This window comes from Rousettus aegyptiacus, unplaced genomic scaffold (genome assembly GCF_014176215.1).
Source record: "Rousettus aegyptiacus isolate mRouAeg1 unplaced genomic scaffold, mRouAeg1.p scaffold_m13_p_5, whole genome shotgun sequence".
NCBI classification, from domain to species: Eukaryota; Metazoa; Chordata; class Mammalia; order Chiroptera; family Pteropodidae; genus Rousettus; species Rousettus aegyptiacus.
In genome coordinates, this window is record NW_023416308.1 from 114,110,319 (window position 1) to 114,138,177 (window position 27,859).

At 52.7% G+C, this 27,859-nt stretch overlaps 2 protein-coding genes and 1 pseudogene across 3 annotated transcripts in view; 2 read left to right on the top strand and 1 right to left on the bottom strand.

Annotated features, from left to right (window-relative positions):
• SDHAF2 (succinate dehydrogenase complex assembly factor 2) overlaps positions 1-3,743 on the top strand; it is a 10,421-nt gene extending 6,678 nt beyond the window's left edge. Inside the window, exons 4-5 of one of the 2 annotated variants that reach the window (XM_016134210.2) lie at positions 1,165-1,285; positions 2,480-3,743. In XM_016134210.2, coding sequence (XP_015989696.2) covers positions 1,165-1,285; positions 2,480-2,507 — 149 coding nt within the window. In that variant the 3' untranslated portion in view covers positions 2,508-3,743. The remainder of the gene's footprint in view (positions 1-1,164; positions 1,286-2,479) is intronic. The other variant, XM_016134211.2, reaches the window with a different exon arrangement.
• A 15,621-nt stretch (positions 3,744-19,364) lies between these two features.
• Positions 19,365-27,392, top strand: PPP1R32 (protein phosphatase 1 regulatory subunit 32). The gene is made up of 13 exons (XM_036221108.1): positions 19,365-19,453; positions 19,981-20,118; positions 20,565-20,682; positions 20,938-21,091; positions 22,030-22,158; positions 22,754-22,817; positions 23,284-23,396; positions 24,008-24,067; positions 24,203-24,289; positions 24,593-24,706; positions 24,783-24,877; positions 26,386-26,550; positions 26,998-27,392. Exons 2-13 carry the CDS (start codon positions 20,010-20,012, stop codon positions 27,068-27,070), a joined length of 1,281 nt encoding a protein of 426 aa, XP_036077001.1. The 5' UTR covers positions 19,365-19,453; positions 19,981-20,009; the 3' UTR covers positions 27,071-27,392.
• LOC118603668 lies at positions 23,590-23,708 on the bottom strand (annotated as a pseudogene).
• Positions 27,393-27,859: the final 467 nt, after the last annotated feature.

Here is a 27,859-nt window from a genome sequence, read left to right on the forward strand (position 1 = left end):
TATTTCCGTTTTTCTGCTTGTGTTGGGCTAATTTGCTCTTCTTTTTCTAGTTTTCTAAGGCAGAAGCTGAACTGTTGACCTGAGACTTTCTTTTTTAGAAAAACATTTAAATTTCCCTCTAAGCACTGTTTTAGCTTCACGTTACAAAGTCGGATGTGTTATATTTTCATTTCATTTAATTCAAAATATTTTCTAATTTTCCTTGTGACTTTCTCTTTGACCCATGAGTTACTTAGAAGTATGTCTAGTTTTCAGATATTTCTAGATTTCCAGATATTTTTCTGTTGTCAATTCCATTGTGACCACAGAATTTATGTTGTATAATTTTAGTTCTTTTAAATGTTTCAGAATTTGCTTTTTGGCCTGAAATATGGGTGTCTTGATAAATGTTTCATGTACATTTATTTGAACACAACTTGTGTTCTGCACTTACACATGAAGTGTTCTATAAATGTCAACTAGGTCAAGTTGATTGATATTGTTCTTCATGTCTTATGTATCCTGACTGATTTCTCTGTATTTGTTCTATCAATTAATAAGAGAGGAGTGTTGAAATCTCCAACTATAATTGTAGATTTATTACTCCTTTCAGTTCTCTCAGTTTTTGTGTCGTATATTTTGAATCTGTTACTACATAAAGACAGATTTAGGATTGTTATATCTTCTTGATGAATTGATTCCTTTATCACCATGTAATATCTGTCTTTATTGCTTATAATAATATTCCTTGTTCTAGAGTATCTGTTAGTAATTTAGACACTTCTGCTTTCTTCTATTAGTATTTGCATGGTGTGTGTTTTTCCATCTTTATGAGTTTTCTATCACTATGTAATAAATAATCACACTCCTAGTGACTCTAACAACATCCATTTATTAGCTTATAGTTCCTATAGGTCAGAAGCTGTGACCAGTCCCTATGACAGAGTGTTGGAGGTGGGCTTTCTCAGTGACCCTGCCCATCCCACGGAGTGGGGTGGGGCATATTTTTTCCTTTTTCCCTTCCACCAGCCCATGCAGGTCTTCGGGTCTCCGGGTCTCCGGGTCTTCGTGTGCCCTGAAGGAGACAGGATTTGCTGACCTCCTCCTAGTTTATTGAGGCTTTTGTTCTGTAGAAGAGAATGGCCTGGCTGGGTTTTACGCTTTTTTTTTTTTTTTTTTTCCCAGTGTTGGCCACTCCCCTCCTCCTGGCCTCCATCACAGAGGGAGGCTCTCTCCAGCCTCCTGCTCTGAAGCCAGTCTTTGTCAGGAGCATACTCAATGGTGGTTTGTTGAGAAGAACCTGCAGGTGGATATGAGCTCCCATGTCTGTGGCTCGCCCTACTTTGCTTTTAGCAGTTTACTAAATAGTTTAACTATATTCCCCTAACCTGTTTATATGGTACCCAGTGTCTCTTCTCCCTGTGCCTCGTCTCAGGTGAGCAAGTACTCATGTCCAGTTTCTCCTTTGAGGGACCTCTCTCCTTAGATTTTATTCTATTTGGTTGCCATATGACCTCTGCTCTCTGATGACTTCAAGAAAACTTATGTTGTTTGTAGTTTATCCGCTTCTCGTTGTTAGGGTGAGTACAGCGTGCTTTCCAACTTTCACCATCCCGGCGGGGAGCCTGAGTCTCCTTGATCCTATTTCGATCTTCACAAGAAAACAGATGCCAGGCCCACTGGCTGCTGGGTCCTGTGCTGGGTGAGAAGGAATCAACTCTGTTGTGAGGAATTCCCCCCTCCCCCCAGCATTGTATTTAGTGTTGATAGGGTAATTCCCGAAGACATTACCTAAGCTTTCCCAATGGGACGCATTGCTCGTAATCTGAATCTTGAGTGAGTGTCTCAGGGTAGAAAGAAAGGTTGGAGATGAGCAGCATACTGCCGGACGCTGTACCCCTAGACTGAGGCTGAACTCTGAACTCTCGGTGCCTTTGTCCATTCCAATCTGGTTCTTCGGATTCGTGTCACTTTTGTGTGCCTCTAGTGGCCTTCCAATAAATTCCTTTTTGCTTTCCGTTTACTAGAATAAATAGTTTCTGTCACAATCCAGGACCTTTGCCTCAGGAAATTTATAGACTAAAAGGGAAAACAAAATACCCAGAAAACAAAACCAAATGCAGAGCAAAGTAGTCCAGCCAAGACTGGACAGGCTAGAGGTCGGCAAACTCGTTCACAAAGACCAGATAGTCAGTATTTTAGTCTCATGGCCATATGGCCTCTGCTGTGCTACTCAGCTCTGCCCTTGTAGTGCAGAAGCAGCCATGGGCGGTACGTAACCAGTGGGGGCAGCCATTCCGATAGAATGATTTAGAGGTGCAGGCTGCCGTCATTTGCCCACACCGAGGATAGGCTACCATGAATATTTAGAGGAAGAATAGAGACTAACAGAGTTTCTACTCAGGCTCTTGGCTAAGACCAGAGTTTCAAGTCTCAAGATCCTTTTGCCTAAGTAATGACTGACTGACACAGTTCTTTCTGCCCATTCTTCTCTTAACAGAAGCAAAACCAGCCCCAGAAATATTTGAAAATGAAGTCATGGAACTGCTGAGAGACTTTGCTAAAAACAAAAACAAAGAGCAGAGACTGCGGGCCCCAGATCTTGAATACCTCTTTGAAAAGCCACAGTGAGCTGTGTACCACTGCCTGTCTTGGGGGGTTCAGTCCATGGACCCTAACTGCTTATGATGGATACTGGCTTTGACTTCCTGCTTTTCGTTAGACACTTAGCCCTCCCAGGCCATTCATCCTGCCGCAAATGATGGACCCACCTCTCCTCCAAGACATGTAGATCAGTGTGTCTCATTCTAACAATTTTGTTCTAGGCCTCAGAAGTGGTTTGTCAGTGTTGCTGGGCTTGGGCCTGGCTGTTTCCCTGGCAGACATCTGCCACAGGAGGGCACTGTAGGGAAGCAAATGCCTGGCTCCTGGGCTCAGCCAGAAGCTGCTCAGTGAAAAGAGGCAGCCAGCCGGGGCGCCACATGGAAAGCTTCCCTGAGTGCCCAGGGCTTTGTTCTGGTGCGGTTCCCCGCTTCCAACCCGGGCCGGTTCTTCCTGCCAAGGGAGGCTGATCCACTCCCCATGAGCCGCATCCTTCAAAGGCACAGCGGGCGGAATGAGGGCAGCGGGCGGGAACGCTGCGGGCATGCCGCCTAAGAGCCCACTTTCTCATCAGATTTTCTTTAAAATGTTCACTTAATGAACCCAACAATAATTGAATATTAAGGAATGCTTTAAGAAGGAAAATCACAGTTCCCCAACTCGCACACAATTCTTTAATTTTGTCTGTTCTTGTATAATCCGTAGCCAGATATTTATGGTTTGACAAGGTCACAATCACAGGTTTCTATGTCCATGTAGCACGATAGCAAACTTTTCCCATATTTCTATAGTCTCCACAATTATGTTGGAATGAATTAGCCACTAGTGTTTAGCTCTAGGGCCAGAAGACTTCCATATTGCTAGAGGTGGCTTTCACCCTCGGAGCTGTGATCCTGTCAGAACGGTCATCACCCAGACCGGGCCAGCACTGTCTGAAGGTGTGGGCCTGAGGAAGCCAGGCCAGCGCTGCCGTCAGGTGGATGGTGAGTGTGAGAGCTGTGCGCAGGGCGGGGCACATGTTTCTGGCGTCGAGCTACGGGGTTCCCATGGAGCTGCATCACGGTCCTGCCTGCTCTGCGGCGTCCCTGGCTGAGAGAAGAAGAGAAGAGAAACAGCCTGTACTTACATGGTCGCATTAAAGCTCACAGCACTCGCACAGACAAGTTGTGGTTTGCTTATTTTGTAGGTGAGGAAAGGGGCTCGGGGTCATTCATCCAAGGTCAAGTAGCTGTTCTGTCAAAAAGCCAGAATCTCGTTTAGTTCAGTCTGCCTCCAAAGCTCGTGACCTTTCTACCAGAGCATGCTACCTTACCGATGGAAACTTAGTAGAAATCTGAGCTTTGGAAAGGTACAGCAAAGAAACTTGACAGTTCTGAGATGTGACCTGCGTGTGATGGATGGGGCAGGAAGCTGCCAGATGCTCCCCCAGGTAATCACTTGGTCACCCAGAGTAGGTCTTGTGAGGAAGCGGTGCAGGCACTGGGTATGAGTTTGAATCTGGCACTGCCGCTTGCCCGCTGGGTAAGTGCATTGGCTTGAGCCTCAGTTTCCTCAGCTATGAAATGGGCATGGCAATGCTCCCTGTCTGAACCAGCTGTGAAGATCAGATGAGAAGGAAGGGGTAAAGCGTGTGAAGTTAGTTCCTACAGGGTCTCCAGCGCACAGGAAGCTCTCAGTAGACATTCGGTGTCAGCCTTTGGTCACGGCATCAGCCTGAGACGTAAAGCCTGTCTGCTAACAAACCTGGTGTGTCGGGAAGTTCAGCAGGCTGTGTGCAGGCGGCCTCATCTGCAGATAGAAAGCCGAGCCTATTAAAGAACTACGGGGTATCTTTCACCGGGAGAGAAAACAGACCTTGGGGACAAGACCTTTGATGGAAAAATCTGTAGCGCTCACCTAAGTAAGGAATGGGAATAAGATCTAGAAGGCGGAACCAGGGCAGACGAGAAGACAGATGTCACCCTGGATGCTTACCACAGACTGGCCATTCTCGGGCCTCATTTGATGTACCGTGGGGAAAATGTTGAACAGGCAGAGAGTTTATATATAGAGATATATCTGGACTGTAAAAAGTGCACATGAATTGGGCAGCGACTTGCTCATCTATCCTGGACACTTATGCAACAAACCCCAGTAGCCAAGTATGCAGTTGGGTTTTTTTCCCCCCTGGGGTTTGATCTCTCCTTACCCTGATTGTGTCTTATTTAACATAATGTCCAGCCGCTGCCACTCTCACCTGGGAATGGCATGCTTCTAAGGGAATTGTTTTCCTCCCGGGCTGCTGGCTTGTGTCATCTCTGAAAGTGAAGGCTGTTGCTAACTTCAGCTGCTCAGTGTCAGACCCAGGGGTGCTATGTAAACAGTTTTCCCCTTTATTAGGCATTAAGTAAAACTAGGCTAGCCACAGTACATTTTTTTAAAATATTGATAAACATAGAGCAAGGGCCAGCCGCACCCCCCACCCCAAGGGTCCGTGAATAGAAGCTAGACTCATTCCTCGGTTTGACACATCGCTGCTCACTGGCCTCATTCGGAGCCTGCGCTGGGCAGATGGGCATCTGGCCCTGCCCTGCCCACCTGAGGAGGTCCTGAGAGTCCTATCTCCAGACTCCTGCATGACACATTAAACTGGGTCAGTAAAGGCTGCTTTTTTCCCACCATTTCCTCACTTACCCACTTTAAGTCTTTAGAAATTCATAAGTCAAACACCTTTCACTCGAACTCTGTCTCAAATAGAGCAAATCTGCTGTGGGTTATCGTAGAGGCGCCTTTTGCTGGCGTCAGGCGTGACCTGGAGAGAGCTGCTCTTGTCTCCCCAGCACCAGCCAGGGCGGCACCAGCACAAACCTGGCTCCTATTTTAAACGCCAGGGCAAGATTCCTCTGGGAGAGTTGAGAGTCTCACCTTTACCCTTCAGTCCATCTGCTGCTCTTGTGGCGAAGTAGGAAGATGCCATGTTATGGAAGCTCGAGCAGCCTTAAATGGCAAGCAAGTCTGGGAGACTTTGAGCCGACAGCCCCCTTGTTAGTACAGCCCATTGTGTCTGAGGGCAGTGGACTTGCCATCCTGGAGCTGTCAAGTTGATGCCGATCAGCTTCCACTTACGCCACCTCGCGACACCTCAGTTTCCCAGGGAACCCTCCGAACGGTGTTAAACTCTTCCCCAGTCAGGTAAAATGGCATTGGTGGGACAGATGGTCTAAAGTAAGTAATGCTCTTCGGGCTTAAGAAACATGTCTATTGGCAGGCAGACATTTTTGGGCAGATGGTAGAAAAGGTGAAGCTATCCAAGAATAACATCAGGCTTCAAAGGACGAGATAAGTAGAGAAATCTACCATCTCGTAACTTATAACCACAGAAGGGGACTTCAAGTTTTCTGCTGGACCTTGCCCGAATCCAGATGCCAAGGACATGAGTGTTCTCTTTTAAAGTCATGCCTCCTATTTACTGTACCAGAAAGCCTCCAGATAGCCATTAAGGAGAAAGGGAGAGACATGGAGGTGAACCAGCAAAGCAAGTCAGGCTCAGGAATTATGTCTAGGAAAAGACTGGGCGAGTTGCTACTGGCACATGGAACTGACTAGAGATAAGTGGGTTTCGAAGAATTGTACTACCAAGGGAACCAGGAGCCAGGCTTCCCTCCCCTCACAAAATTTCTTGAGTTTTCAGTCCTAAAACAGTCTTTGAACCTCCAACCACCCATGAGCAGGAGGGAGGGTGTGCCACCTCAAGGAGGGCATGCTCTGTCATGCCCATTTCCGATGTGGCCAAGGATGGCCGAAGGGGACGCTCCCAGAGAGAAGGGTTTTAGTGCATTAGGCCTGTCTTTTTCACTGTGGAAAGCGGAGAGTTCTTGGTTCTCTGCCCAGGCCTCTGGAAGATCTGGGATGTTAAAAGAAGCAAAATCCCCAACCCAGGCATTCGGTATGAACGCTGCACCCAAGGGTCCTGGAGTACAGGGCACCACGGTCCATCCACCACAGCTGGGGGTTGGCATCTCATTTCGCACAAGGAGGGTGTGCTGGAGAAGCAGAAATAGCTGGGAGTCGTGTCTGTGTGGGTGCTCAGTACCAGCTCGCTCTCTCTGCCTTCTCCCAGTCTGGTGGGGCCTCTTAGACTCCCCCTGCCCCCCAACACGTGCGTACACACTCCCTGCTCCACCGTGTCCCTCAAGCTGCTGTCCCAGAGAGCCTTTCTCATGTGCAGGGAGCGAGGTTACACTTACTGTGGCCTACCTACTAAGCTTTCTTTCCCTGGTCTGTCTCATTCATACTCGCAAACAAGCCCCCTTCAGAGGAAGTTGCATTATCTCATTTCTGCATGAGGAAATCGAAACCCAGAGAGGCTTGCCCATGCTCACACGGCCAGGAAGCAGCAAGACAGGGTTTAAATCCAGGTTCCCTTAGAGCTACTTCCAACACTCCTTGTCCCAGACTGATCCTGTTCATTCCTTGCCTTCGTGAACTTTGCCACATCTGCACACCATCTATACTAATATTTACTTACTATCTTTCTTGAGTCTCTTTTTTATTTAAACAGATTAATTTTAAAAGGAAACTTCATCAAAACTATACGTGGAAAAATCATATCAATAGTGTCACTTGCCAAAATTAAACAGGTAACAAAATACATACATGAAATGTTATTGGAATTTTTTAACATTGTCTTATTAAAAATTCTAACATTTAGCAATGTTGAGTTTTACAGTGACCACTCATATATCTACCACTTAGATTCTATTAATTTTTTATTCTCTTTGATTTGTTGCTTATCTGCCCACCCATCAATCCATCTTTTTGATGCATTTTAAAGAAAATTACAGACATCAGAGTGCTTCCCCTAAATAGTTCAGAATGCATGCCATTAACCAGAGTTCAATATTTAAAGTTTTTTTTCTTTTGCTATAAAATGCACATACATTGAAATGCACACGTTTTAAAATTTTTATTTTTATTTTTCAGTTACAGTTCACATACAATATATTAGTTTCAGGTGTAGAATGCACAAATCTTAAATGTACATTTGCTGAGTTTTGACCAAAAATATGTACAGTTTGACAACCAAATTCCTATCAAGATACAGAAATTCCTACCATCACCCTAGAAAGTTACCTTGTGCTCCATCCCAGTCAGCCCCCCCTCACCCCCAGGCAACCATATCTCTGATTTTTTTTCCACCATAGATTAGTTTTGTCTGTTCTAGAATTTCACGCAGATGGAATCATATGATATGTACTCTTCTGTGCGTAACTGCTTTCAGCATGTTTTTGAGTTTTATCCATGTCATAACACACATCAGTATTTGTCCCTATTTGTTTATTCCATTGTATGGCACTATCATGGTTAGTCTATCCATTCTCCTATTGCCGCACACCTGAGCTGTTCCTAGTATTGGGCTGTTATGAATGAAGATACTACAAACAAGTCTTACGGGGAAATGTTTTTGTTTCTCTTGGTAAATATCAAGCAGTAGAATTGCTGGGTCCTAGGTGGGTGTATGTCCAGTTTAAAAGCAACCGTCAAAACATTTTCTAAAGTAGATGTACCATTTTGTACTCCCACCAACGAGGGAGGAGAGATCCAATTGATTCATAACCTCGTCTACATGTGGTGGGATCAGGCCTTCAAATTTCAGCTTATCTGGTGGGTAGGTACTGGTGCCTCATTGTGGATTTAATTTGTATTTCTCTGATAATTAATGATGCTGAATATTTTTTCATGTGCTTATTGGCCATTTATATATCTTTCATTGAGTATCTATTCAAGTCTTTTGCCATTTTAAGATTTGGCTGTCATTATTGAATTGTAGGAGTTCTTTATATATCCTGCACACTGGTCCTTTGCCAGACACGTTTGCAAATATTTTGACCCAGTCCGTGGCTTATGTATTCATTTTCTTAACAGTGTCTTTTGTAGAGCTGGTCTTAAATTTTGACGAAGTTCAATTTATCAGCTATTTTATGTTGCTCTTTGTGACCTATTTAAGATGCCATTGCTTATCCCCAAGTCATGAAGATGTCGTGAATGAATTTTTAGGTGTGGTGTAAGGCTGGAGGTTCTGTTTGTTTTCCATATAGGCGCCCACTTATTCCATCATCATTTATTAAAAAGACTTCTTTTCCTATTGGATTGCTTTGGCATTTTTTGTCAAAAATCACATCTGTAACCATGAAAAACAAAAACAATGTTATTTAAAAATTTAATAAAATGTTTCAATGAAGATTAAGTTGGAATGCAAGTAGTCTTACTGAGTAACAAAAATTCATATTGAAAAGTAAATTTCTCGCTAAGAAAAATGGAGCTGGTTAGGACTAGTCTGTTTATAAAAGGGCATTTGGTTTAATGTCACATATCTAAAATGAGGATGAAGTGCTCCATCAAGAAGAAATTCTCATTTTGAAACCACGATATTAACCAGCATTGATAATGCCAACAGCCATATGTATGTAGGTGGAGAGAGCAAAAGATTTTAACCGCCTTCTCTGATGCAATGATTTACCAGTTTGTCACATAAAACATGGTTGTCAACGTCCAGGAGAAGTGTTTGTTGTGGCGATGCGTGTGTGTAAATTCGGTGCTTGAAAACCCACACCAGTGACCGACCCCTGCCACTGTTCGTTGCCCAGGTGGCAGGAGGTTCACATGGTCAAGTGCTCGGTGTCCTGGTCAGTGTCGGGAAGAGAGCCAAGAACATGCTTCTTCTAGCGCTATCCAGAGACTAATAATAGTGAGAGGAGCTTACCGGGTGAGGCACTTCTAATCGAGCTCATTTATTTCTCATAAAGGTAGAGACACTCTGATCGTCCCATTTTAACTGGGCAATTGGGGTGCCAAAAAGTTGTACCGCTTTCCTGGGGTCACTCAGCCGGTGAGCGGGGGCAGTGGGACCAGCGGCCAGGCAGCCTGGTTCCACAGCAGCCCTCTGGACCCCTCTGCAGGATTGCCTTACCATAAGCAATTCACTGTCTCCATCACTAAGTAATTTAAGCACACAAATTGTTAAAAACCTGTTTGTCTACATCTCTCCCAAAACATCAGAGAGAGTGCCGGCTTTGGGAGCCCTAGGCTGTGCTTCGGGGCTGGCTGGGGCCAGTGTTCTCCCAGTCACCGCTGCCCCAGGGCCACTGCCTGGGGCCACAGTACTTTGATCTCTCCCGCCCCTCTGCACACTTCCCCCCCCCGCCCCCCCCGCCCGCCCCTCCCCCCCGCACCCAACACACACAACTAGCCCCCTGTTATCTGCCTGGGCACCTGATGGGAAAGCCTCAGAGATGAGGCTTGAAAGAGGGAAGGCAGATTTTCTGTCATGTTGAAAGTTTGCACTTAATTCGGAAATAATGAAATAATGTTTGAAAATAACAATGCTTAAAAGTTAGGATGGCCTAGGTGGTACCGTGGCAACAACCAGCCCCAGATCTCGGTGGATCCACACAGCACAAGTCTATTTCTTGCCCACACTGGGGGGCGGGGCTCCACCCTCCTTGAGGGCCGTGGATTTCTCAGTCCATTTCCTGCTGGTGGAAGTTTCAAGTCTCAGATAGTCAGAGTCTTTTTTTTTTTTTTTTTCAGATTTTAATTTCGAAATTAATTTTTTTTGCTTTTCTTTTTTCCATCTTTATTGAGATATAATTGACACATCTTCTCATCATGTGAGTTCATGGTGTACAACACGATGATTTGGTATGTGTACGTATTGCTAAATGATTATCACAGTAAGGTTAGTTAATACGTCCATCACATTTTGTATGTACAGTGAGAACTTTTAAGACCTACTCGCTTAGCCACTTCCAAGTGTGCGAAATCATTAGAGATATTCATGATGCTGCACATGGGGCCCCCAGAACTTACTCATCTTGTAACCAGAAGTTTGGACCCTTTGACCTCTCTCACCGTTCTCCCCACCCCCCAATCCCGCCCCCCACCCCCTTGCCTCTGGCCAGTTTTATTCTGTTTCTAAGAGTGGTTTTTGGTCTTTTTTGGATTCCACCTGTAAGTGCCACCCTACAGTGTCTGTCTTTCTCTGTCTGACTTATTTCACTTAGCATAATGCCCTCACGGTTCACTCACGTCCTTGCAAATGGCGGGATTTCCTTCTTATGATCGAATAATATTCCATTATATATATATCCACTTTATCCATTCATCCACCGACAAACACTGAGGTTGTTTCCATGTCTTGGCTATTGTAAAAAATGCTGCAGAGAATGTGCGTGCAGGAATCTCTTCAAGATAGTGATTTTGTATCCTTTAGATATATACACAGAAGTGGGATTTCTGGGTCATGTGGCAGTTCTAGCTTTAATTTTTTGAAGAGCCTCCGTACTGTTTCCCACAGCGGCCGCCCCATTTTGCATTCGCACCAACGGTGCATGAGGGTCCCCTTTTCTCTGCATCTCACTGACGCGTGTTATTCCTTGTCTTTTTGATAGTATCCATTCTAACAGGCGTGAGGTGGCATCTTACGGTGGTTTCGATTTTCATTTCGTTGGTGCTCAGTGATGTTGAGCACCTTTTCATGTACTCGTTGGCTGCTGGTATATATTCTTTGGGAAAATGTCTATTCATGTCCTGTGCCCACTTTTAAACTGGGTTATTTGTCTTTTGCTGTTGAGTTGTGGGAGTTCCATATATATATATATATATATATATATATATATATATATATATATTTTTTTTTTTTTTTTTGGATCTTTATCCCTTCTCTGATAATAAGATTCACAAATGTTTTCTCCCTTTTCGTAGGTTACCTTTTCATTGTGTCGATTGTTTCTTTTGCTGTGCAGAAGCTTCTTTGTATCATCTAGTCCCACTCACACATTTCTTTTTGCTTTTGTTGCTTGTGCTTTTGGCGTCATATCCACAAAATCATTGCCAAGATCAAGGTCTGAGAGCTTTGTCCCTGTGTTTTCTTCTAGGAGTTTTACAGTGTGAGGTCTTAACGTTTAAGTGTTTAATCCATTTTAGTTCAGCCGCAAGCTTTTTAAGGACCAGGCTCATGGTTTCTTTGACATTACTATTCTTTCAAAATCTCAGTAGGTCTCTCAGCTATCTGCTTCCCAAATGATAGAATGTGATGGTTAATTTTATGTGTTGACTTGACCGGGCCACAGGATAATCAGATATTTCGCCAAACATCATTGTGGGTGTTTCTGTGAGGGTATTTTTGGATGAGCTGACATTTAAATCAGTAGAGCGAGTAAAGCAGATCACCTTCCCTAAGCGGATGAATCAGTCGAGGGCCTGAATTGAACCAAAAGATCGACTCTCCCCCAAATAAGAGAATTCTTCCTGCCCGTAGGATTCAAATGGAAACATCGGCTCTTCCCGGGTCTCAAGCCTGTTTATCCGCAGATGGGAACTACACCATTGGCCCTCCTGGTTCTCAGGCCCTCAGACACAGACTAGAATTAAAGCATCGGCTCTCCTGGGTCTACAGCTCACTGACTCACTCTGCAGATCTTGGGAGTTGTCAACCTCCATAACCACAGGAGCCAATTCCTTATGATCATATCCCCCCTCCCCCCACCTTATATATGTACATCCTATTGGTTCTGTTTCTCTGGAGAACTCTGACTAATACACAGAATCACATCTATACCTCTTTCTCAAGAAGTCCTCAGATATTCAGTTCTTTGCCTATGCTGCAGTAGCAAACAAAATCCCAGACCTCAGGGCCTGAAGCAACAAGGTATCCATATCACAATCCCGACGAGAGAAAGGCAGCCGTCCCGGGTGGTTGACCTCCATGCAGTGACTCGGTGATCCAGGCTGTTTCCATCTTTTGGTTCTCCTATCCCAACACGGGGTCCCCACCCACGGAGAACAAAAAACTCATGGCCGCTCCAAATAACCTCAGACCGAAGGCGGCACTCAATTCCTCACACAGCAGCACATTGCCCAGAACTGTCCACATAGCCCTTATCTAACTGCAAGGGAGGCTGGGAAATGTAACAAGATCATAAATAAGTACTGAGTGCTTTCTCTATGCCAGGCTGTGGGCTAAGCACTTAAATATTATCTTTTCTGAATCCTCACCCCAACTGCACTTCTACTATGACCTCATAATACAGCTAAGGAAATGGGCTTCGAGAACTAAGGAAGTCTGAGAGCCCTGACCTGATAAAGGCAGGGCTGCAGATTCGAACCCAGATCCCTGTGCACCCCGAACCCACCCTCTTGACCCCCGCCCCAGGTTTGCCGAGCGCTGCCAGGAATATCTCTTATCTCACTGAAGGGCCGAGCGTGGGCTCTTATTTTCTTCTCCATTTCGTCTTCTCCAGGAGTCATGAATTTTTTAAACCGTGCGCGAAATCAAACGGCTCCCCCAGAGGGGACAGTAAAAGAACAGAACAGGCAGACACAGAGCAGCCATCGAATGAGCAGGACAGAGCTCTTCCAGGAACCGTCCACGAGGCGGGGAAAAGCCGCGATGCCGGCAAGGTGGGAGGTGGAGAGAGAGCGCTCGGCCCATCGGGGCTCCCGTTGGGAGAGGCGGAGACTCGGAGAGACGGGGCTTAAGCCCTCAGACCCGGGCCGGGCCATCGCAGTTCCTGCCGGGGACAACGCAGTGAGGAGAGCCGCCGGAGCCCTTTTTAAAGGTGGGGGTTTTAGGGTCCCAGCCCCGGCGACCCTCCCGCCTCACTCAGGCGGAGGTCCCGCCACATCGTGGAGAAGCTGGAAAATCCACAGTGGAGCCTGAAGTCATCCGGCCTGTCAGCCGGTTCTCTCCCTGGACTCAGTCTTCACACCCAGGATAATCATGACACCCCCGTCACTCCCTGCCGTGCACCGTTCAGGGGCCGCGCGGAGCCTGTTTCTTACAGCCTTCATCGCATCGGCACCACAGCCCCGGGAATGGCAGGCCTCCTGCTGTGACAGGGGGGGAAGCCAGGCCTGGGCACTCGGTGGTCAGCGGGGCCCGGCCCCCGCCCCGTGGGTGGGAGGGCCTCGCGGGCTTGGCGTTGCCCCCGTCAGCCCTCCCTTCTGTGACCACCTGTGTGCTACGTCTCGGCTTCAGATCGCTCCACTCCAGAGGGTCACTGGGAGCAGCTGAGACACAGGGGACCGCACGGTGGGGACTCCCGGCCCGGGGGAGGATTGTCAGGTGGCTGCTGAAGAATCTGGGCTCAGAAGCCATGTTCCCGTTGGCAGAATAAGGGGCTTCACGAGCTCTGTTCTGGAGACCCCGTGGCCCTGGGAGACACACACCTGGGGAGAGACGGCCAGTGCACGTCCAGTGGCCGCAGAGGGCCAGGCCGAGGCGGGCCGGGGTGAGGCAGACTCCCTTCCACACGCCCCTGTAACAAGGCAGAGGGGAAGGACGGCGAAAGGGCGGGGTGGAGGTGGAAGGAGACGTGGGGACGACCATCATTTCAGTGTTCGAAGAGAGAGTCCCAAGGCCCTGAGGCCAAACAACACATCTCACACTAAAAACAAGCCTAACCTCCTGCTCCGGCCCAGTCCTCTCTATCCACAGGCGGCAGGACCAGAGAGGGGTGGTTAACGAAGGAAAGTCACATAGCAGAATTTGTGCCAGAGCCAGACAGACCTGAAACCCAAGTTCTAGAAGAGGCTCAGGATGGAGCAGCTCACCCAAGATATCAGCACCTCTGCCTCTTCCTTTCCAGCCTAATGGGGCGGCCCAGGCCTTTCCTGGGGCCAACTCCTGATCCCAGCCCTCCTCCCTCGCACCCCTTTGCCTTGGGGCCCTGCTGAAGCCAGGAAACATGGCCCTTCGTGCCCGCCCCCGTCTCCAGCACAGGGACTTCCCGAGTATGAGTGTATCATGACCCAGAGGTTCCACTTCCGGCTATACACCCAAAAGAGTTAAAAAGAGGGACTCGATGAGATACTCGTACACCCATGCTCACGGCAGTAGTATTCACAATAACCAAACGGTAGAAACAACCCAAGTGTCCACCTATTGATAAACGGATTAAAAAAAACATGTGGTTACACATACAGTGGAATATTATTCGGCCTTGAAAAGAAGGAAATTCTGACACATGGTGCAATGTGGTCCAACCTCGAGGACATTATGCTAAGAGAAATAAACCAGACACAAAAAGACAAATATTATATGATTCCTCTCATACGAAGCTTCTAGAGTAGTCAGATTTATAAAGACGGAAAGTAGCTTGGTGGTTGCCAGGGGCTGAGGGATGAGAATTTTAATTTGAGAAGATGAAAAAAGCCTGGAGATGGATGATGATAATGGTCGTGTAATATGACGAATGTGTTAATGCCACCGAACTATACACTTAAAATGGCTACAACGGTACATTTCACGGTATGTCTATTTTATCATATATTTTTTAAAAAGTATATGTATAATGAAGTCCCCTCTCATCGCTTCGAGCCTCCCGCTCAGTCGCGTCCCAGGGTCCTGCTTCCTGCTTTTTAATCATTATGGCTGGGTGGGATGACTTTAAACCTTCTGTGGATTTTCGCCCAGCAGCGCCCAGCACAGACGAAGGAGCTGGACGCAGGAGAGAGCACGGGATGGAAGGGTTTTTAAAAAGGATTTTTGAAAACTATCATTTTGAAAATAGCCTGGAGAACCTCTACCTCAGCCCATGGGGCAGCGTCAACGTCGTCACCAGCACAACTCCGGAGCCTGCCTGCCTGCCTGCCTGCCTGGATTCAAATAATAACCCCTCCTCTAGTTTGTTAGACCGCGTGACCCTGGACACGTTATGCGGCCTCCCTGTGTCAACTTCTTCATCTGTAAAACAAAGATGCTGACACCACGGAGCACACAGGGACACACGGTACGGTGTGGTGAGGTTTAAATGGATTAATAGGTGTGACGCTTAGAACAGCGCCTGGTACCTGATAAACCCTGAATGAGAGTTTGCTACTATTGTCATCCAGATTCAAGCAGATTCAAACTTCTGCTCGAACGCTTCCTGGCACAGAGAACTCACTCCTCCCCGTTCCCCGGTGAGAAGGCTGGGTGTGGTAGGAAGCTTTTCCCTCCGTTAACCTGTCTCTTCCTGATGAGAGCTCTGGCCCTGCCCTCTGAGGCCAGCCAGGTCAACCAAAGCAAAAGGAGCCATGCTTGGTGGCGGGCTATCTCCTTTGCCCAAGCTGGGCCTTTTTCGGGGGCCCAAAGCTCACTCAGCCCAGAGCATGGAGTGCCGATGTTTGTCCCAGTTCAGGACTCAGCAGCCAAAGAGTGGTGCACGCTGGCCTCGGACACCTTTCAGGGTCTGTCCGCATTGGTCCCAGCTAAGGAGTTCCATGGGCCAGGGCCCTAGAATGTCATCTTGCTTGTGCCTGAGCCTCCACCTTCCAGGCTTCAGAGGGAAGGCGGCTGCTATTGTCCAGGGCCAACCCCCAGGTATCTGTACCCCTCCCTGCCTTCTCACACGAAGGAAACGAGAGCCCATCTTATTGCTCAGGGTGGTCAGGTCCTGAAAGGACAAAGCGGTCACCCGTCTGGCCAGGGCAGCCCATGCCTTTAGAAAAATCACTGAGCTCAACCAGGAGGTTGGTGCTGAGCCCACAGCGACAGCCCCAGCACTTTACAGCCAACAGTTTGCCAGCACGTTCCAGCAGGGGCAATTTGGGAGTCACAGCCGGCTCCACCCTTTCCTGCCTGTGAGGCGTGAGGCAGTATCCTCGGATGTGAAATGGGGATAATAGTTGCTGTCTTGTAAGGAGTGAAAAGAGAAAAGCTGACTCGCTCACAGAGGGAGTGCTTGATAAATGGGAACAGTTATGGGAAGATGGGCTGAGGTGAGCCCAGGATTTCCAACTCAAAATCTGGAAGGATTCTTTAGTCTGCCCCTTCACTTTGCGAAAAACAGGCCCAGAGGTGAGAAGTCAAAAAGTCACCCAGCCATCGAGTCACCAGTAATCGTACCGGCACCAGGTTCGCAGCCCCTAGGCTCCTTCCTCCTTGCAGGTTCCGGGCCCTAGCCGGAAATACTCCTTGCCCAGCCCTGCCCCTTCTGTTCTGGAGATCCTGCCAGTGAGCGAGGCCGGGCGCCTGTGGCTGGGGCCCTTTAGTCGCTCTGCCCGGTTCCTGCGCCTCTCCGGGCGCACCTGCTGCACGCCCTGTAGTTCCTAGTTACGGCCGCTGGGTGTCGCCACACAGCAAAAAACAACAACAACGACGACGACAAACAAAAAAAACCCGACACAGGCTACTAGGGTGGCCGGCCGCAGGCGGGCAGCTCAAACTAGGGGAGCCTTGGCTTCCGGAATTTCTGCTCAAGTCTTTTGCAGGGTCCAGCCCAAGCCGTGCTCAGAAGCCCAAGAGCTTCCCTCACAGCGCTATGGGACGACTTCAAACCTTTCACAAACGGGGAAACCTTGCCACAGCCTCCCCGAGGCTTCCTCGGACAGAGAGCCGGTCCTCCCCACACGGTGCCCCAGCCACACGGGACCAGTCACCACAGCTCTCAGCGCCCAGGCCTCCCCACCGTTGCCCTTGTCGGGCCTTCCACGTGGAGCGTCCGCCCTCATCTCCGCCGGGTGCATGCTTGCTAGACACTGTGCATAAGGTATTTCAAATCCAGCACCCTGCCAGGTGGCCGCTGTGTTACTTCCTTCCAAGTGCAAGAAGCAGGCTCAGGTTCCTGAACTGAGTTTTGTCTGGCTCTATCACACCGGCTGTGTCTGACACCCTGGGCTCCCTGAGGACAGGGCTGCATGAAATTCCGTGTTTTAACCCTTGGGCCCTAACTTTAGCCAAGGCCTTTCCCTAACTCTTAGGTGACACTTGCCATCTAAGTGTGCCGGGAGTACTGGCCTGAGTGCCTTCTGTGTCCTGCTACCCCACAGGTAGGTACAGTTATCGCTGAGGCACGAATAAGAGGCACCAAGTCTCAGAGTGATGAAGTGGCAGAGCCAGGGCCCGTGCCAGCTGGCTTCAGGATCTGCGCTCTTGCTTGCGACCACTTCTCTACAGACGCTTCGAGAACAGGCACTCCTTCCCTTCCCCCCACCCTCCCAACCCCCCACCCCTGCCACCACCACCAATGGCACCCTATCTTGCCCTTCGTGGGTGGGGCTCGCCTGAGCGTCTGTCCTGAGACCGGAGGTCCTCGGTGGAGGGCAAGGCGGTGTGCATTCACATCTGTCCTTGCAGCTTCTGATCCCTGAATAGGATCATGACTCTGGAGGACGGGCGCCTGCCACACCTCCTCCGGGCCGTGGTCACTTCTGAGTCCAGGACCTCCCTGTGGGGGTGAGGTATGGGAAACTGAGGTTCTAACGGACGAAGGATTATTAGCTCATAACAGGTGGTAGAGCCAGGATTCAAGCCCAGGGAACCTGACTCCTCGGCCCCTGATCTTAACCCCACCTGCGCCTCCCGCACCCGGAAACTGATGGGCAGACAACCTTACAAGTCCCCTCCTTTCACCTTGGGGGTGAGTGCAGCAAGGCCCTCCCCTTCATTCACGCTGCTCTCCCCCCTAAGGCTGGGGTGCGCTGGAGCCAGCTCACTGCGCCTGAGAGCTGAAGATGAAACTCCAGGAAATTTACAAGCTGATTGTTGAACTCGGCTACTGTTAAAAATTAAATTACATAAAGTTACCATTTAATAATATATTAAAAATGAAAGGAAGGAGTACTTCAAAGTCATTATCTCCTCATGATGTTACTCCATTTCTATCATTCGTGCCCTTAAGGTTACTTCCATCTCCCGTATATGGCGGGAATGCCAGGTAGTGGTGGGCTGCTGAGCACGGCTCCCCAGCTCCCTGTTCAGTGACATTGCCTTAGCAGTTTGAAAGCAGCCATGATGGGAGTCTTTACACCCCAGAAACTGGCAAGTGCTACAAATCAGGACTCCCTGGCCCCACCCCCTTCCACCCCTTCCTCCCCAGAGATCCAACAGCAAACATTTATAAATGGGCCATCACGGGAGGAGCAGGGACCCCGGAGCTGGCTCACTCCAGTTTTAGTCTGGGCTCTGCTCTCGCCAACTGTGCGGCCCGAGCAACCGGCCCTTGGGGCTCACCTTTCCCATCTGCAAAAACAAAACAAAACAAAAACCTGAGAAGAGCAGCTTTAACAGCTGAGCATCAACTGTCTGTCAAGTGCTAAGTTGGTGCTTTCACAAAACCCGCCAATGGCCCCTCGAGGCAGGTGCAGTTAGAGTCCTCAGTGGAGAGGAGGAAATGGAGGCATTGCGAGAGGAAGCACTTCATCAACGGCGACAAGTCTGGTGAACCACCCTCTCCACGGCTGCGGCTTGTTGGCCCTGTAATAACAGTCCCCAGTTCGCAAGGTGGTTTGGAGAATGATTATACGAGGTAATGTGTGTACGAGAGCTTGGCGTAGATTTGCCTCTAGAACACAGTAAACATTAATTTACCAAGAGGCTGGAAGTGGGGTCTGGACCCACGCACGCCTGAATACCTACGCTGGTTTCTGATTGCAAGATCTCCGGCCACTTTGCTCGCCTTAAACCTCATTTTCCCTGTGTGCAAAGAAGGATAATAATAGCTACCTGGATGAGCTACTAAGAGGACTGGAGATAAAGGATGCAAAGTGTCTGGTGAGAAGTGGGTACTCAGTAAATGGGAGTGATTGTTCGGGATTATCTTTTATTTTCTGTCGCTCAGACAGCAGCTCTGCCAGGCCCAGTCGGGCGAGGCTGGCAAGAGGGGCCCGAGGCAAGGAGGGAGGACCTCGCCTGGGCAGCTCCTGTTACCCTCTCCTGGCCAGGTCAGCCCTTCAGTGGGCCCTGGCCCTGGAATGACTTCAGAGGCTGGGGACGCTGTTGCTAGGTGCCGGTTGCTAGGCAACGTACTGTTTCTCCTGGCCTGGTCACCTCCCTGAGGGCCCAGCTTTCTCTCGAGCAGCGCCTGCCTTCTGCAGACTCTCGTGTAGACCTCAGAGCCGCTGCGGAGGGCGGGTAAGGGTGGGGCCGGCTGTGGTTGGGACCTGGGGAGACCAGAACCAACTTCTAGCGGGAGGTAGGCAAGGCCCAGGGAGCCAAGGAAGAGACAAGGAGCCCAAGGCTGGGAGTGGGCATCCTGGCAGGGCGGCCGAGGATACCCCACTGGCCGGCAGTTGTCTGGCCGTCAGTTTCCAGGGGCAGGCAGGTGGGGTTAAGGTCAGGGGCTGAGGAGTCCGGTTCCCTGGGCTTGAATCCTGGCTCTACCACCTACTATGAGCTAATAATCTTTCATCAGTTGGAACCTCAGTTTCCCAGCTGTAAAATGGGGAGCTCACAATAGGGTGTGGGGAAGGAGAAATGAGTCACAGTGTTCGTGAGATAAGTGTGGACAATGACTGGTACTTCCTTCAGTTTGGGGTGCGGGTATCAGTGCAGAGGGCCAGGCCTCGGGGAAGGGGTCAGCTGGGTGGAGTTCCCTCACCCCCTCAGTGGTCTCCGTAGCCTGGGCCTGGACTGACAGCTTTTTCGTGCTTTCTTCTAAGGTCCCCCTGGGGCCCTGACCCACAGCGTCATGATGGGGAAACTGCCTCTGGGGGTTGTCTCCCCTTATGTGAAGATGAGTTCGGGGGGCTGCTCGGACCCCCTGAAGTTCTACGCCACCAGCTACTGTACAGCCTACGGTGAGGGCACCTGTGTGCAGGAGCCCCCCACCCTCCCCAGGACACGGGGCAGGATGGGGGCAGCCCTCGGGCCCGTCACGCACTCCGAGCCACCCCGGCATACTGAACTGACTGGCCCCCCGAACCCCCCGGGACCGGGTCCGCACCCATGCTGGCGGGCGAGCCGCACTCTGCAGCCCTTCCCCTGAATCCACCCTGCGCTTCTGTCACACGGGACTCGTCCCCTGTCCCATTGACTCCATTCCCTCTGCCACGGTCCCGAAAGGGCCAGGCCTTCAAGGCTCCTGTCCCCTGGCTCTGTGCTTCCTCCATCACAGGGACCCCCCCCCGCCCCGCCGCCCGACGCTGGGGGGGGGGGGGCTGGCCCCGCCTCAGCAGCCCCACCCTGCCCTCTGCTCCCTGATGCTGCTGACCGGCCTCCGGCCTCCCCGCATCCCTTCTGGCAGGTCGGGAGGATTTCAAGCCCCGCCTAGGCAGTCACCGAGGCACCGGCTACAAATCAAACTACCGGCCCGTGGTCCCCTACCAAGCCAGTCTCGGCGCCCTGGACAACCCAGCCATGGGGTACGGTCTGTGCACCCTCTTCTCACCTCTGGGCTTGCTGGGCTTTAGCGCTCATGGACATCCGTGCATGAGGACTCTGAGCCTTGCCTGCCCAGGTCTGGGGTCCTGGGGGGCTCAGCATGGCACCCGGCCCGGGGCCCACAGGCAGCCAGAGCCCCGAGGCATCTGTGGGAGGTTCGAGGGGGGCGGAAAACTCCTGGAGAGGAGCATTGCAGGCCCTGGCGCTCACGGCCCCTGCCCCTGCCTCACCCTCAGGGAGCAAGTCCGGGACAATTTGCAGACAGTGACCAGCCAGAGTTACCGCCCCCTGGAGGTGCCCGATGGCAGAACCCAGCTGCCCTGGGACGCGCACCAGACCAGCTCCGGCTACTCTCGGGAGAAGGCCAATTCGGCGACCCCCGCCAAGGAGGTTCGTGCTGGGCCAGGGCCAGGGTGGCGCGGGGAGCCCTAGGCTGCAATGCAGGAAGGCCTGGGCGTGGAAAAGAGGGGGCTCCTCCCGCAGGGTTGGACTGCCCTGCTCTGAGCAGGTCAAGGCCGAGACGTCTGGGCACGAAGGAGCCACAAGGAGGGCTGTGGGGGGTCCTCTCACCTTTCTCGCCTTCGTCCTCATTCGCATCCCCAGCATCACCTCCCCCTCTCCCGCCCCCATCCCCATACTCTCCGCCACCCCACCCACCTCTCCAAGCCCACATCACCGTCCTCGCCGTCACGGTCACACTCACCGTTGTCATTGTCATCCCCACGTCCGTTTCTATCATTGCCGTGACCGTCACTCTTAGTAGCATCACCACCACCAGACTAGACATTCATTCATTCATCCCGCCGATTTTCTGAGCCTCTCTCCTGGATTCGAAGGTGACACAAGGGGGAAAAAGTACAATGGGGAAGAGGCGGGGGGGGGGGGGTGAGGCGGAAGCCACGGGGCTGCCGCGGAGAAGCAGGGGGCTCAGCAAAGCCTGCCGTGGAGGCGTTAGACAAAGACCTAGGGAGGTCGGTGCTCCCCTCGAATGCGGCAGCGTGAGGGAGGAGTGTTCCAGGCCGTGCCAGCAGCAAGTGCAAAGGCCCCGAGGCGGAGCGTAGTGGCCTCCGTAGTGGCCGGCACTGGAGAGGACCGAGGAACCGAGGACCCCGGGGGCCGCAGGCGGGAGGTGGGATTCTACTCCGAGATAGTCGTGCTGCGCTGCGGGGCTCAGAGCGCAGGAGGAACAGGGCCTGACCTCGTTGTGAAGGAGCCGACCCCCTCAGGCTGCTGTGCAGATACTCTGTAGGGGTCAAGGGCGGAATCAGAGTCAGGAAGTGACTGTCATTCCCTCCGCAGGAGGATAACTGGTCATTCCCTCCTCCCAGGTCAGGAAGGTCCATTTTGACACCCAGGACTACGGGCCCCAGGCCATCACGGGGCTGGAGCCCAAGCACGTGCCCCTGCTCCACCAGCAGCAGAGCCGGGGCTCCTTGGAATGGGAGAATGCCCGACACGTGAGTGGGCGGCCCCAGAGAAGCAGCGTGGGCTGGGCGGAGGGGCCAGACCCGCCTTCCCCTCCTCCTCTGCATGGGCTCACCCAAGCAGCCCACTGCATGTGGGCTCAGGGCACCAAGAACTTCTGTCTTGATATTTCCAAGACGGCATCAAAGTGGTCCTTACGCGTACCTTAGGATTTAACACCCGAGCTCTCTTCCCTCCCCTACCCCATCCAGACGCCCTGAACCTGGGCACCGAATTGTGAAGCGAGCACCCATTTCCTTCCATCGGCCCCTCTCCTCTCTTTGGGCCCCTCCTGGTCTGGGGCCTGGGGGCTCCAGGCCCGTTGCTCATTACCCAGAATGCAGCGTGGGCCGCGACTTGGATCTCATGGTCGCAGGGGAACTGTGCTCTCGTGGTGGAATTTCTGCCACTGGGATGTCCGATCCGAGAGGGATTTGAGTCAGGGGTGCTGTCTGGCCCTCCCTTCTCAGAACGCGCTACACAGGTCTGCTCAGGGCATAGACGCCAAAGCGCCAGCAACCACGGCCACCAGCCCCCTGCCAGGACCTGACCTACCCGTGACCCCCGTTGCTCTGCCCTCTCTTCCAGGGCCCGCGCTTCATGACTTCCGAGTATAATTCCAAGTATCTCAAGGAGCCTTCCAGCCAGCCAGGTGGGCGCTTGTCTGAGCTCATGCCTCCCCCCCACTACACCTCCCTACCCCCGAGCCCAGGAGAGACCCTGTGGGACCGGGGCTGCCACAGCACTAAGAAGACAGCAGTGAAAGACAGACAGACAGACAGGCCGCGTTGGGGAACCTGTCTCCCCAGGCTGACGTCAGTGCCTTAGTCCTGCCAACCCCCAAAGGACAGCTCGCTCGCCTTGCAAGGCTGTTTGAGTCTGATCGCGGCTGCCTCCAGGCCTGTCGGCCCTGTCCGTCCTCCTGCTCCTCCTCTCTCCTCCTCCTCCTCTGCCCTGGATTCTGGAGTCTTCCTGGTGCCCACAATTCTGGCGGCTCGGGGCCTCCAGATCTTGGGAGCCAGCTCCCTCCGCGCTTGCTAGGACTCTGAGCCTCTGGAGGCCAGGCAGGTGGGGCCAGGTGGCCTGGGGCCAGCACCGGGGGGCGCTGTTTCTTGCAGATCTTTTGCAGAAGAAATCAATCGGTGCCAAGGAGGAGACCGGCTTCACCGAGGAATCCACCAAGAACCCCATTGTCTTCCAGCCGCCCTCTCAGGTCCTCCCTGGGAACCCGGTAAGTCGGGCTGCGCCCCACTAGAATCTCAGGGCGACTGAAGCCCTCCAGTCTGGGGCTTCCTAACGTCTATTTAGTTTCTTATTCTTTTCATTTATTTATTTTTAGGCGAGGCAACCCTTGGTTGGCCTCACAGATTGCAAGGACCTTGTCAGCTTACAATCCCTAATTTTTTTTATTTTTTTATTTTTTACACCTACAGCACCCGGTCTTCCTAGGTGGTCTCTCATCCAAGTACCAATCAGGCCTGACCCTGCTTAGCTTCCGAGATCAGACCAGATCGGGCTTGTTCAGGGTGGCTTGGCTGTAGTTATTGATTGATTGATTGATTGATTTTAAATGTGAGCTACAGAACCCTTCGCTCAAACACAAGATGAAAGAGCTTGGTCCACTTTCCCCACTTCATGGATGAGGTCACTAGCGGGGGTCACTCGGCATCCGTGCCTGCTGGCGCCCATGCGGCATCGTGCCCTCCCCTCACGTCTCCCCCAGATCTTCCCTTTGCTCCGTTACCCCAATGACACCCATTGGTGCTGACCCCTCCTCCGCGCTCAGGACGAGCGGGCAGCTGCCTCTGTCAGGCTGATGCTCCTCGGCCGGCCTCTCTTCAGGTCCTCCTTCCCGGCCGGAGTGTCACCAAGTCGGACTTCCTCCCCATCTCCCACCCTCATGTAAGCTGAGCCTGGGGAGGGGTGCGTGTCCCCACAGGCCGGGGCCTCTGCGGGGCGGGGCGGGGGGTTAGTTAGGACAGCGTGCACGAAGGCGCAGCAGGGGCTTCGGTACCAGCGGCTGCTTCTCTGCCTTAGGGTGACGAGTTCCTTCCAGGGCTGGCCAGAGGCTCTGAGCGGGAGACGGGCTTCAGCCGACTGAATGAGCGGACTCTGAACCCCAGAGTGAGTGGCCTTAGGGCTCCCTCTGAAAAGGGACACTCAGAGGAGACGGGAAAACAATGGAGGTTTCTTAGACTTGGCCTGGGCCCTGAGATGGCAAGAAGCAGGTTGTTTGGGCCCCTGGGGGAGGGGTGAAGGCCTAGGGGCCGGAAAGGGAGGGGCGTGTTGGAAACCATGAGTATGGTATGGCCAGAGGGCGATGGATCCAGTCCCAGGTTAGGGGCAGGTAGCAGTTACCTGCGCCTCCACGTGCCCTGCCTTAGCCTGGCCACCCAGCAGCCCTTCTTATGGCTCTGTACCCTGCAGGTGCCCCCTCCCAGCCCAGTACCCAGCAGCATGAGCCACTGGCAACTCCAGCACCCCCAGCGGGCACAGCAGACAAATGTTGCCCTGCTTGGCCGGGAGACTGTGGGGAATAAGGTGAGACCTGGGGTACCCAAACCCTACCCCAAACCCTCACGGCCTCCTGGCCTGACACTCCATCCTTCTTGTGCAGGAGCCCACGGGGTACAGCCTTAACAACCCTAGTTACGTCCGAAGCCCCTATGACCCCGATATGGATAATCGATACCTGACCACCTACAACCAAGGGTGAGTCCCTTCCTCGCCCACACCTGGGGCTTTGAAGCTGGGACCCATTTTACAGACAGGGAGACTGAGGCCGCGTCAAGCCACGAGCTCACGGCCTTGTGAAGAAGGGCAACACTGAGTAATGTGGGGAGGGTGTCAGGGAGGGGCGGAAGGCGGGGAAGGGAGGGCATGGGTGTGTCTTTAAGCTGGGTATCCCATGGGGCACTCTAGAAAGCAGTGCAAACACACGACTCAGAATTATCCAGCCGGGGGGGTGAGAGAGCTGGGGCATTCACACCCCCACATCCATCAGTCACCCGTTTGAGGGCGTCCCCAGGGCAGTGTAAATCCCAGGTACCTCCTTGCTCAGGCTGAGCAGGCTCCCGCAGCCCAGGGGCAGCCTTTCCCATGCAGATGAGGTGCAAGCCATTGGTGGCCAGACCGGAGGGCAGGGGAAGGATAGAAGAGTCCAAGGGGGTCTCAGGGAGTAACAACGGCATCTGCTAAGACACTGCTTCCAGTCCATGGCTCCCTGCGCCCTCAGAAGGTAGGCTCTGTGTGAGCCCTGGGCAGAGAGTGAATAACCTGGTCATCAGGGAGGGCTTCCAGGAGGAAGTGGCCCTGGAGCCTTGGAGAAGAAGGCTCTGCGGGTCAGAACTAGATGAGAGAGGGCATTATAGGAGTGCGATAAAGGAGGAGCAATTCCTGAAACTAAAGTCTCCCCTCACAGCATCTGTCCCCCGAGATGCCTTGGGGAGTTAGCCCCCCTCTTTTGGATGGGGACCATGAGGCTCAGAGGGGAAAGTGATGCCTGAGGCTCCCAGCAGACCTGTGACACGCACGGCTGCTCCAGTTCCCACGGGGAGCCGGGGAGAGGGGCAGAGGTTCACCCAGGGCGTCGGAGGGACGGCCGCGTCCCTGCCCCTCCCTAAGTAGACCCCCGGCCTCTGCCATCTCTGCGGGGTCCTTCCCCCACACACCCATCAGCGGGTGGTGGTTCCTGAGCTTCTGCGTGGTGTGCCCAGAGCCCCCAGGGCTTGTAAGCACTGATTTCCACAGTTATCTATCCGTACCCTCTCTTCACGAACTCAAAGGCGGGGCCCCATCTCACTCATCTGGGCACCTTCAGAACCTGGCCCTGTGCCCAGTGAATACCGGCGGAATGGAAGAAAAGTCGAATGCCCAGAAAGGGATGAGATGGGGTCCCCAACCCCCTGAGATGTTCACAGGCCAGGGAGGGAGGCACCGCCTAACCAGCCCTTTACACCCCAAGTGCATCTCAGCATCAGCGTGGCGTGAAGGAGGAGCGTCCAGCTCAGGGCAGAGGAGGGCAGGCTTCCCAAGTGTCCACCGAGTGGACAGGGCCTAGGGAGTTCCTGGCGGAGGGGACAGCGTGGGCCGAAGCCAGGGGGCTGGGGATCCGAGGGAGCCTGTGCTCTGCTGGAGCCAAGACTCCGGTCGGAGACGGGCCGAGTGGCCGCAGGGGTGGGCCCGGCCGGCTCACCTCCACGGCGCCTCCTGTGCCTCAGGTACTTCGAAAACATCCCCAAGGGTCTGGACCGCGAAGGCTGGACCCGAGGTGGTGTCCAGCCCCAGAAGACCGGAGGCTACGTCCTCAACCAGCCTGCCACCCGCACGGAGGCCACCCCCAACCCCTCAGAGAGTCTGAGGCATCTGCACCCCCATGTGGGAAGGTAGCGTGCCCGCCTCCTGGCTCTGTCCTTGGCTGGTTCCAGGCCTGTCCCCAGCCTCTCTCCTCCCTCCCTCCCTCCATCTGTCTGTCCTTCAGAGAGCCCCATTTCTTCTCTCCGGCTCGTTCATTGCTTCTATTGCCCAAAGGGGCCCCTGCCTGCCTCTCCCCAGCTCTGCACCCGCTCCTCCTCCCGAGCTGCATGCAGGGGGGTGGGGGGTGGGGCAGACACAAAGCTGAATGACTGTGGTTCTGCCTCACTCTGATGCTTTTCTGCTCAATTCCTCAAAAATGACGTTTATACCGACATTGGCCCCAAGTTGGCAGGCAAAGAATGTCTGTGGCTTGGCCGCCCTGGCTGAGCGCTGGCCCCTTGGGATGGGCAGGCAGAGCAAAAGGCCCCGGCTCTCCGCCCTGCCCCTCCCTTCTCCAGCCCCCTTTCTCCCTGCAGAACCCTGATCGCAACCGACCCCTTCTACCGCACACCACCTCCCGCCAGCAACCACTTCAACTCACCGAACTGAGCCTCAGGCACAGGTAAGAGCTGGGGTACCCCCCACCCCCGCAGCTGCTCCCCGTGTCCAAAGTGTCTCTCTAATGGGCCAGCCCCATCCGCCAAGATCTGTGTCAAGGAAGCCCTGCCTGGGGCCCCGGCCCCAGAGTGGGGAGTGGGTGATCAGGCCTCTCAGAGGGGGTGGACGGGCGCACAGAATCACCCAGAGCCCCTCGGGCCTCATCTCCATTCCCCACAGGTTCGCCAGCCCAGGGGACAAGAGCGGGCTACTGTCCCTATCCCCACCCCGTCGCCCGCCGGGACTCCCCCAGCTACTTTCCTAATAAAGAGCAGTGAAGCAGAATGGTGTGCCTGTCCCTGCCCGGGGCGGCTGGACGCAGGAGGGCCGAGGGAGGGGGTGCAGAGATGCAGGCGTGGCGGGGTGAGGGCCAGACGTGGAGTCGGAGGGGGCCCGGTTGGACTCACCGTGATTCTATGGACAGGGCACTTCGCTCTTGTGACTCAGTTTCCTCTGCCGTCAAGAGGTCTCCTACAGCCTGCACTTAGTGCTTGGTCAGGTGTGGGAGGGAGGAAGCCCCCGGGAGAGGGCAGGTGGGCCGTGGAGGACGGGGGAGGCACAAGCGGGTGGGGTGCGGGTTGAGGGGCCTCAGATCCCTGGTCTATAAAATGAGGCAGGAGGTCAGGGCAGGACGTCTGGGCCCTTCTGGGTCCCACACTGGATGGTTCAAAGGAGAAGGGAGAGTGGGGGAAGGAGAAGCTCCAGCGATTCCTCTCCAGAGACAGATGGCGGAGGGTGCAC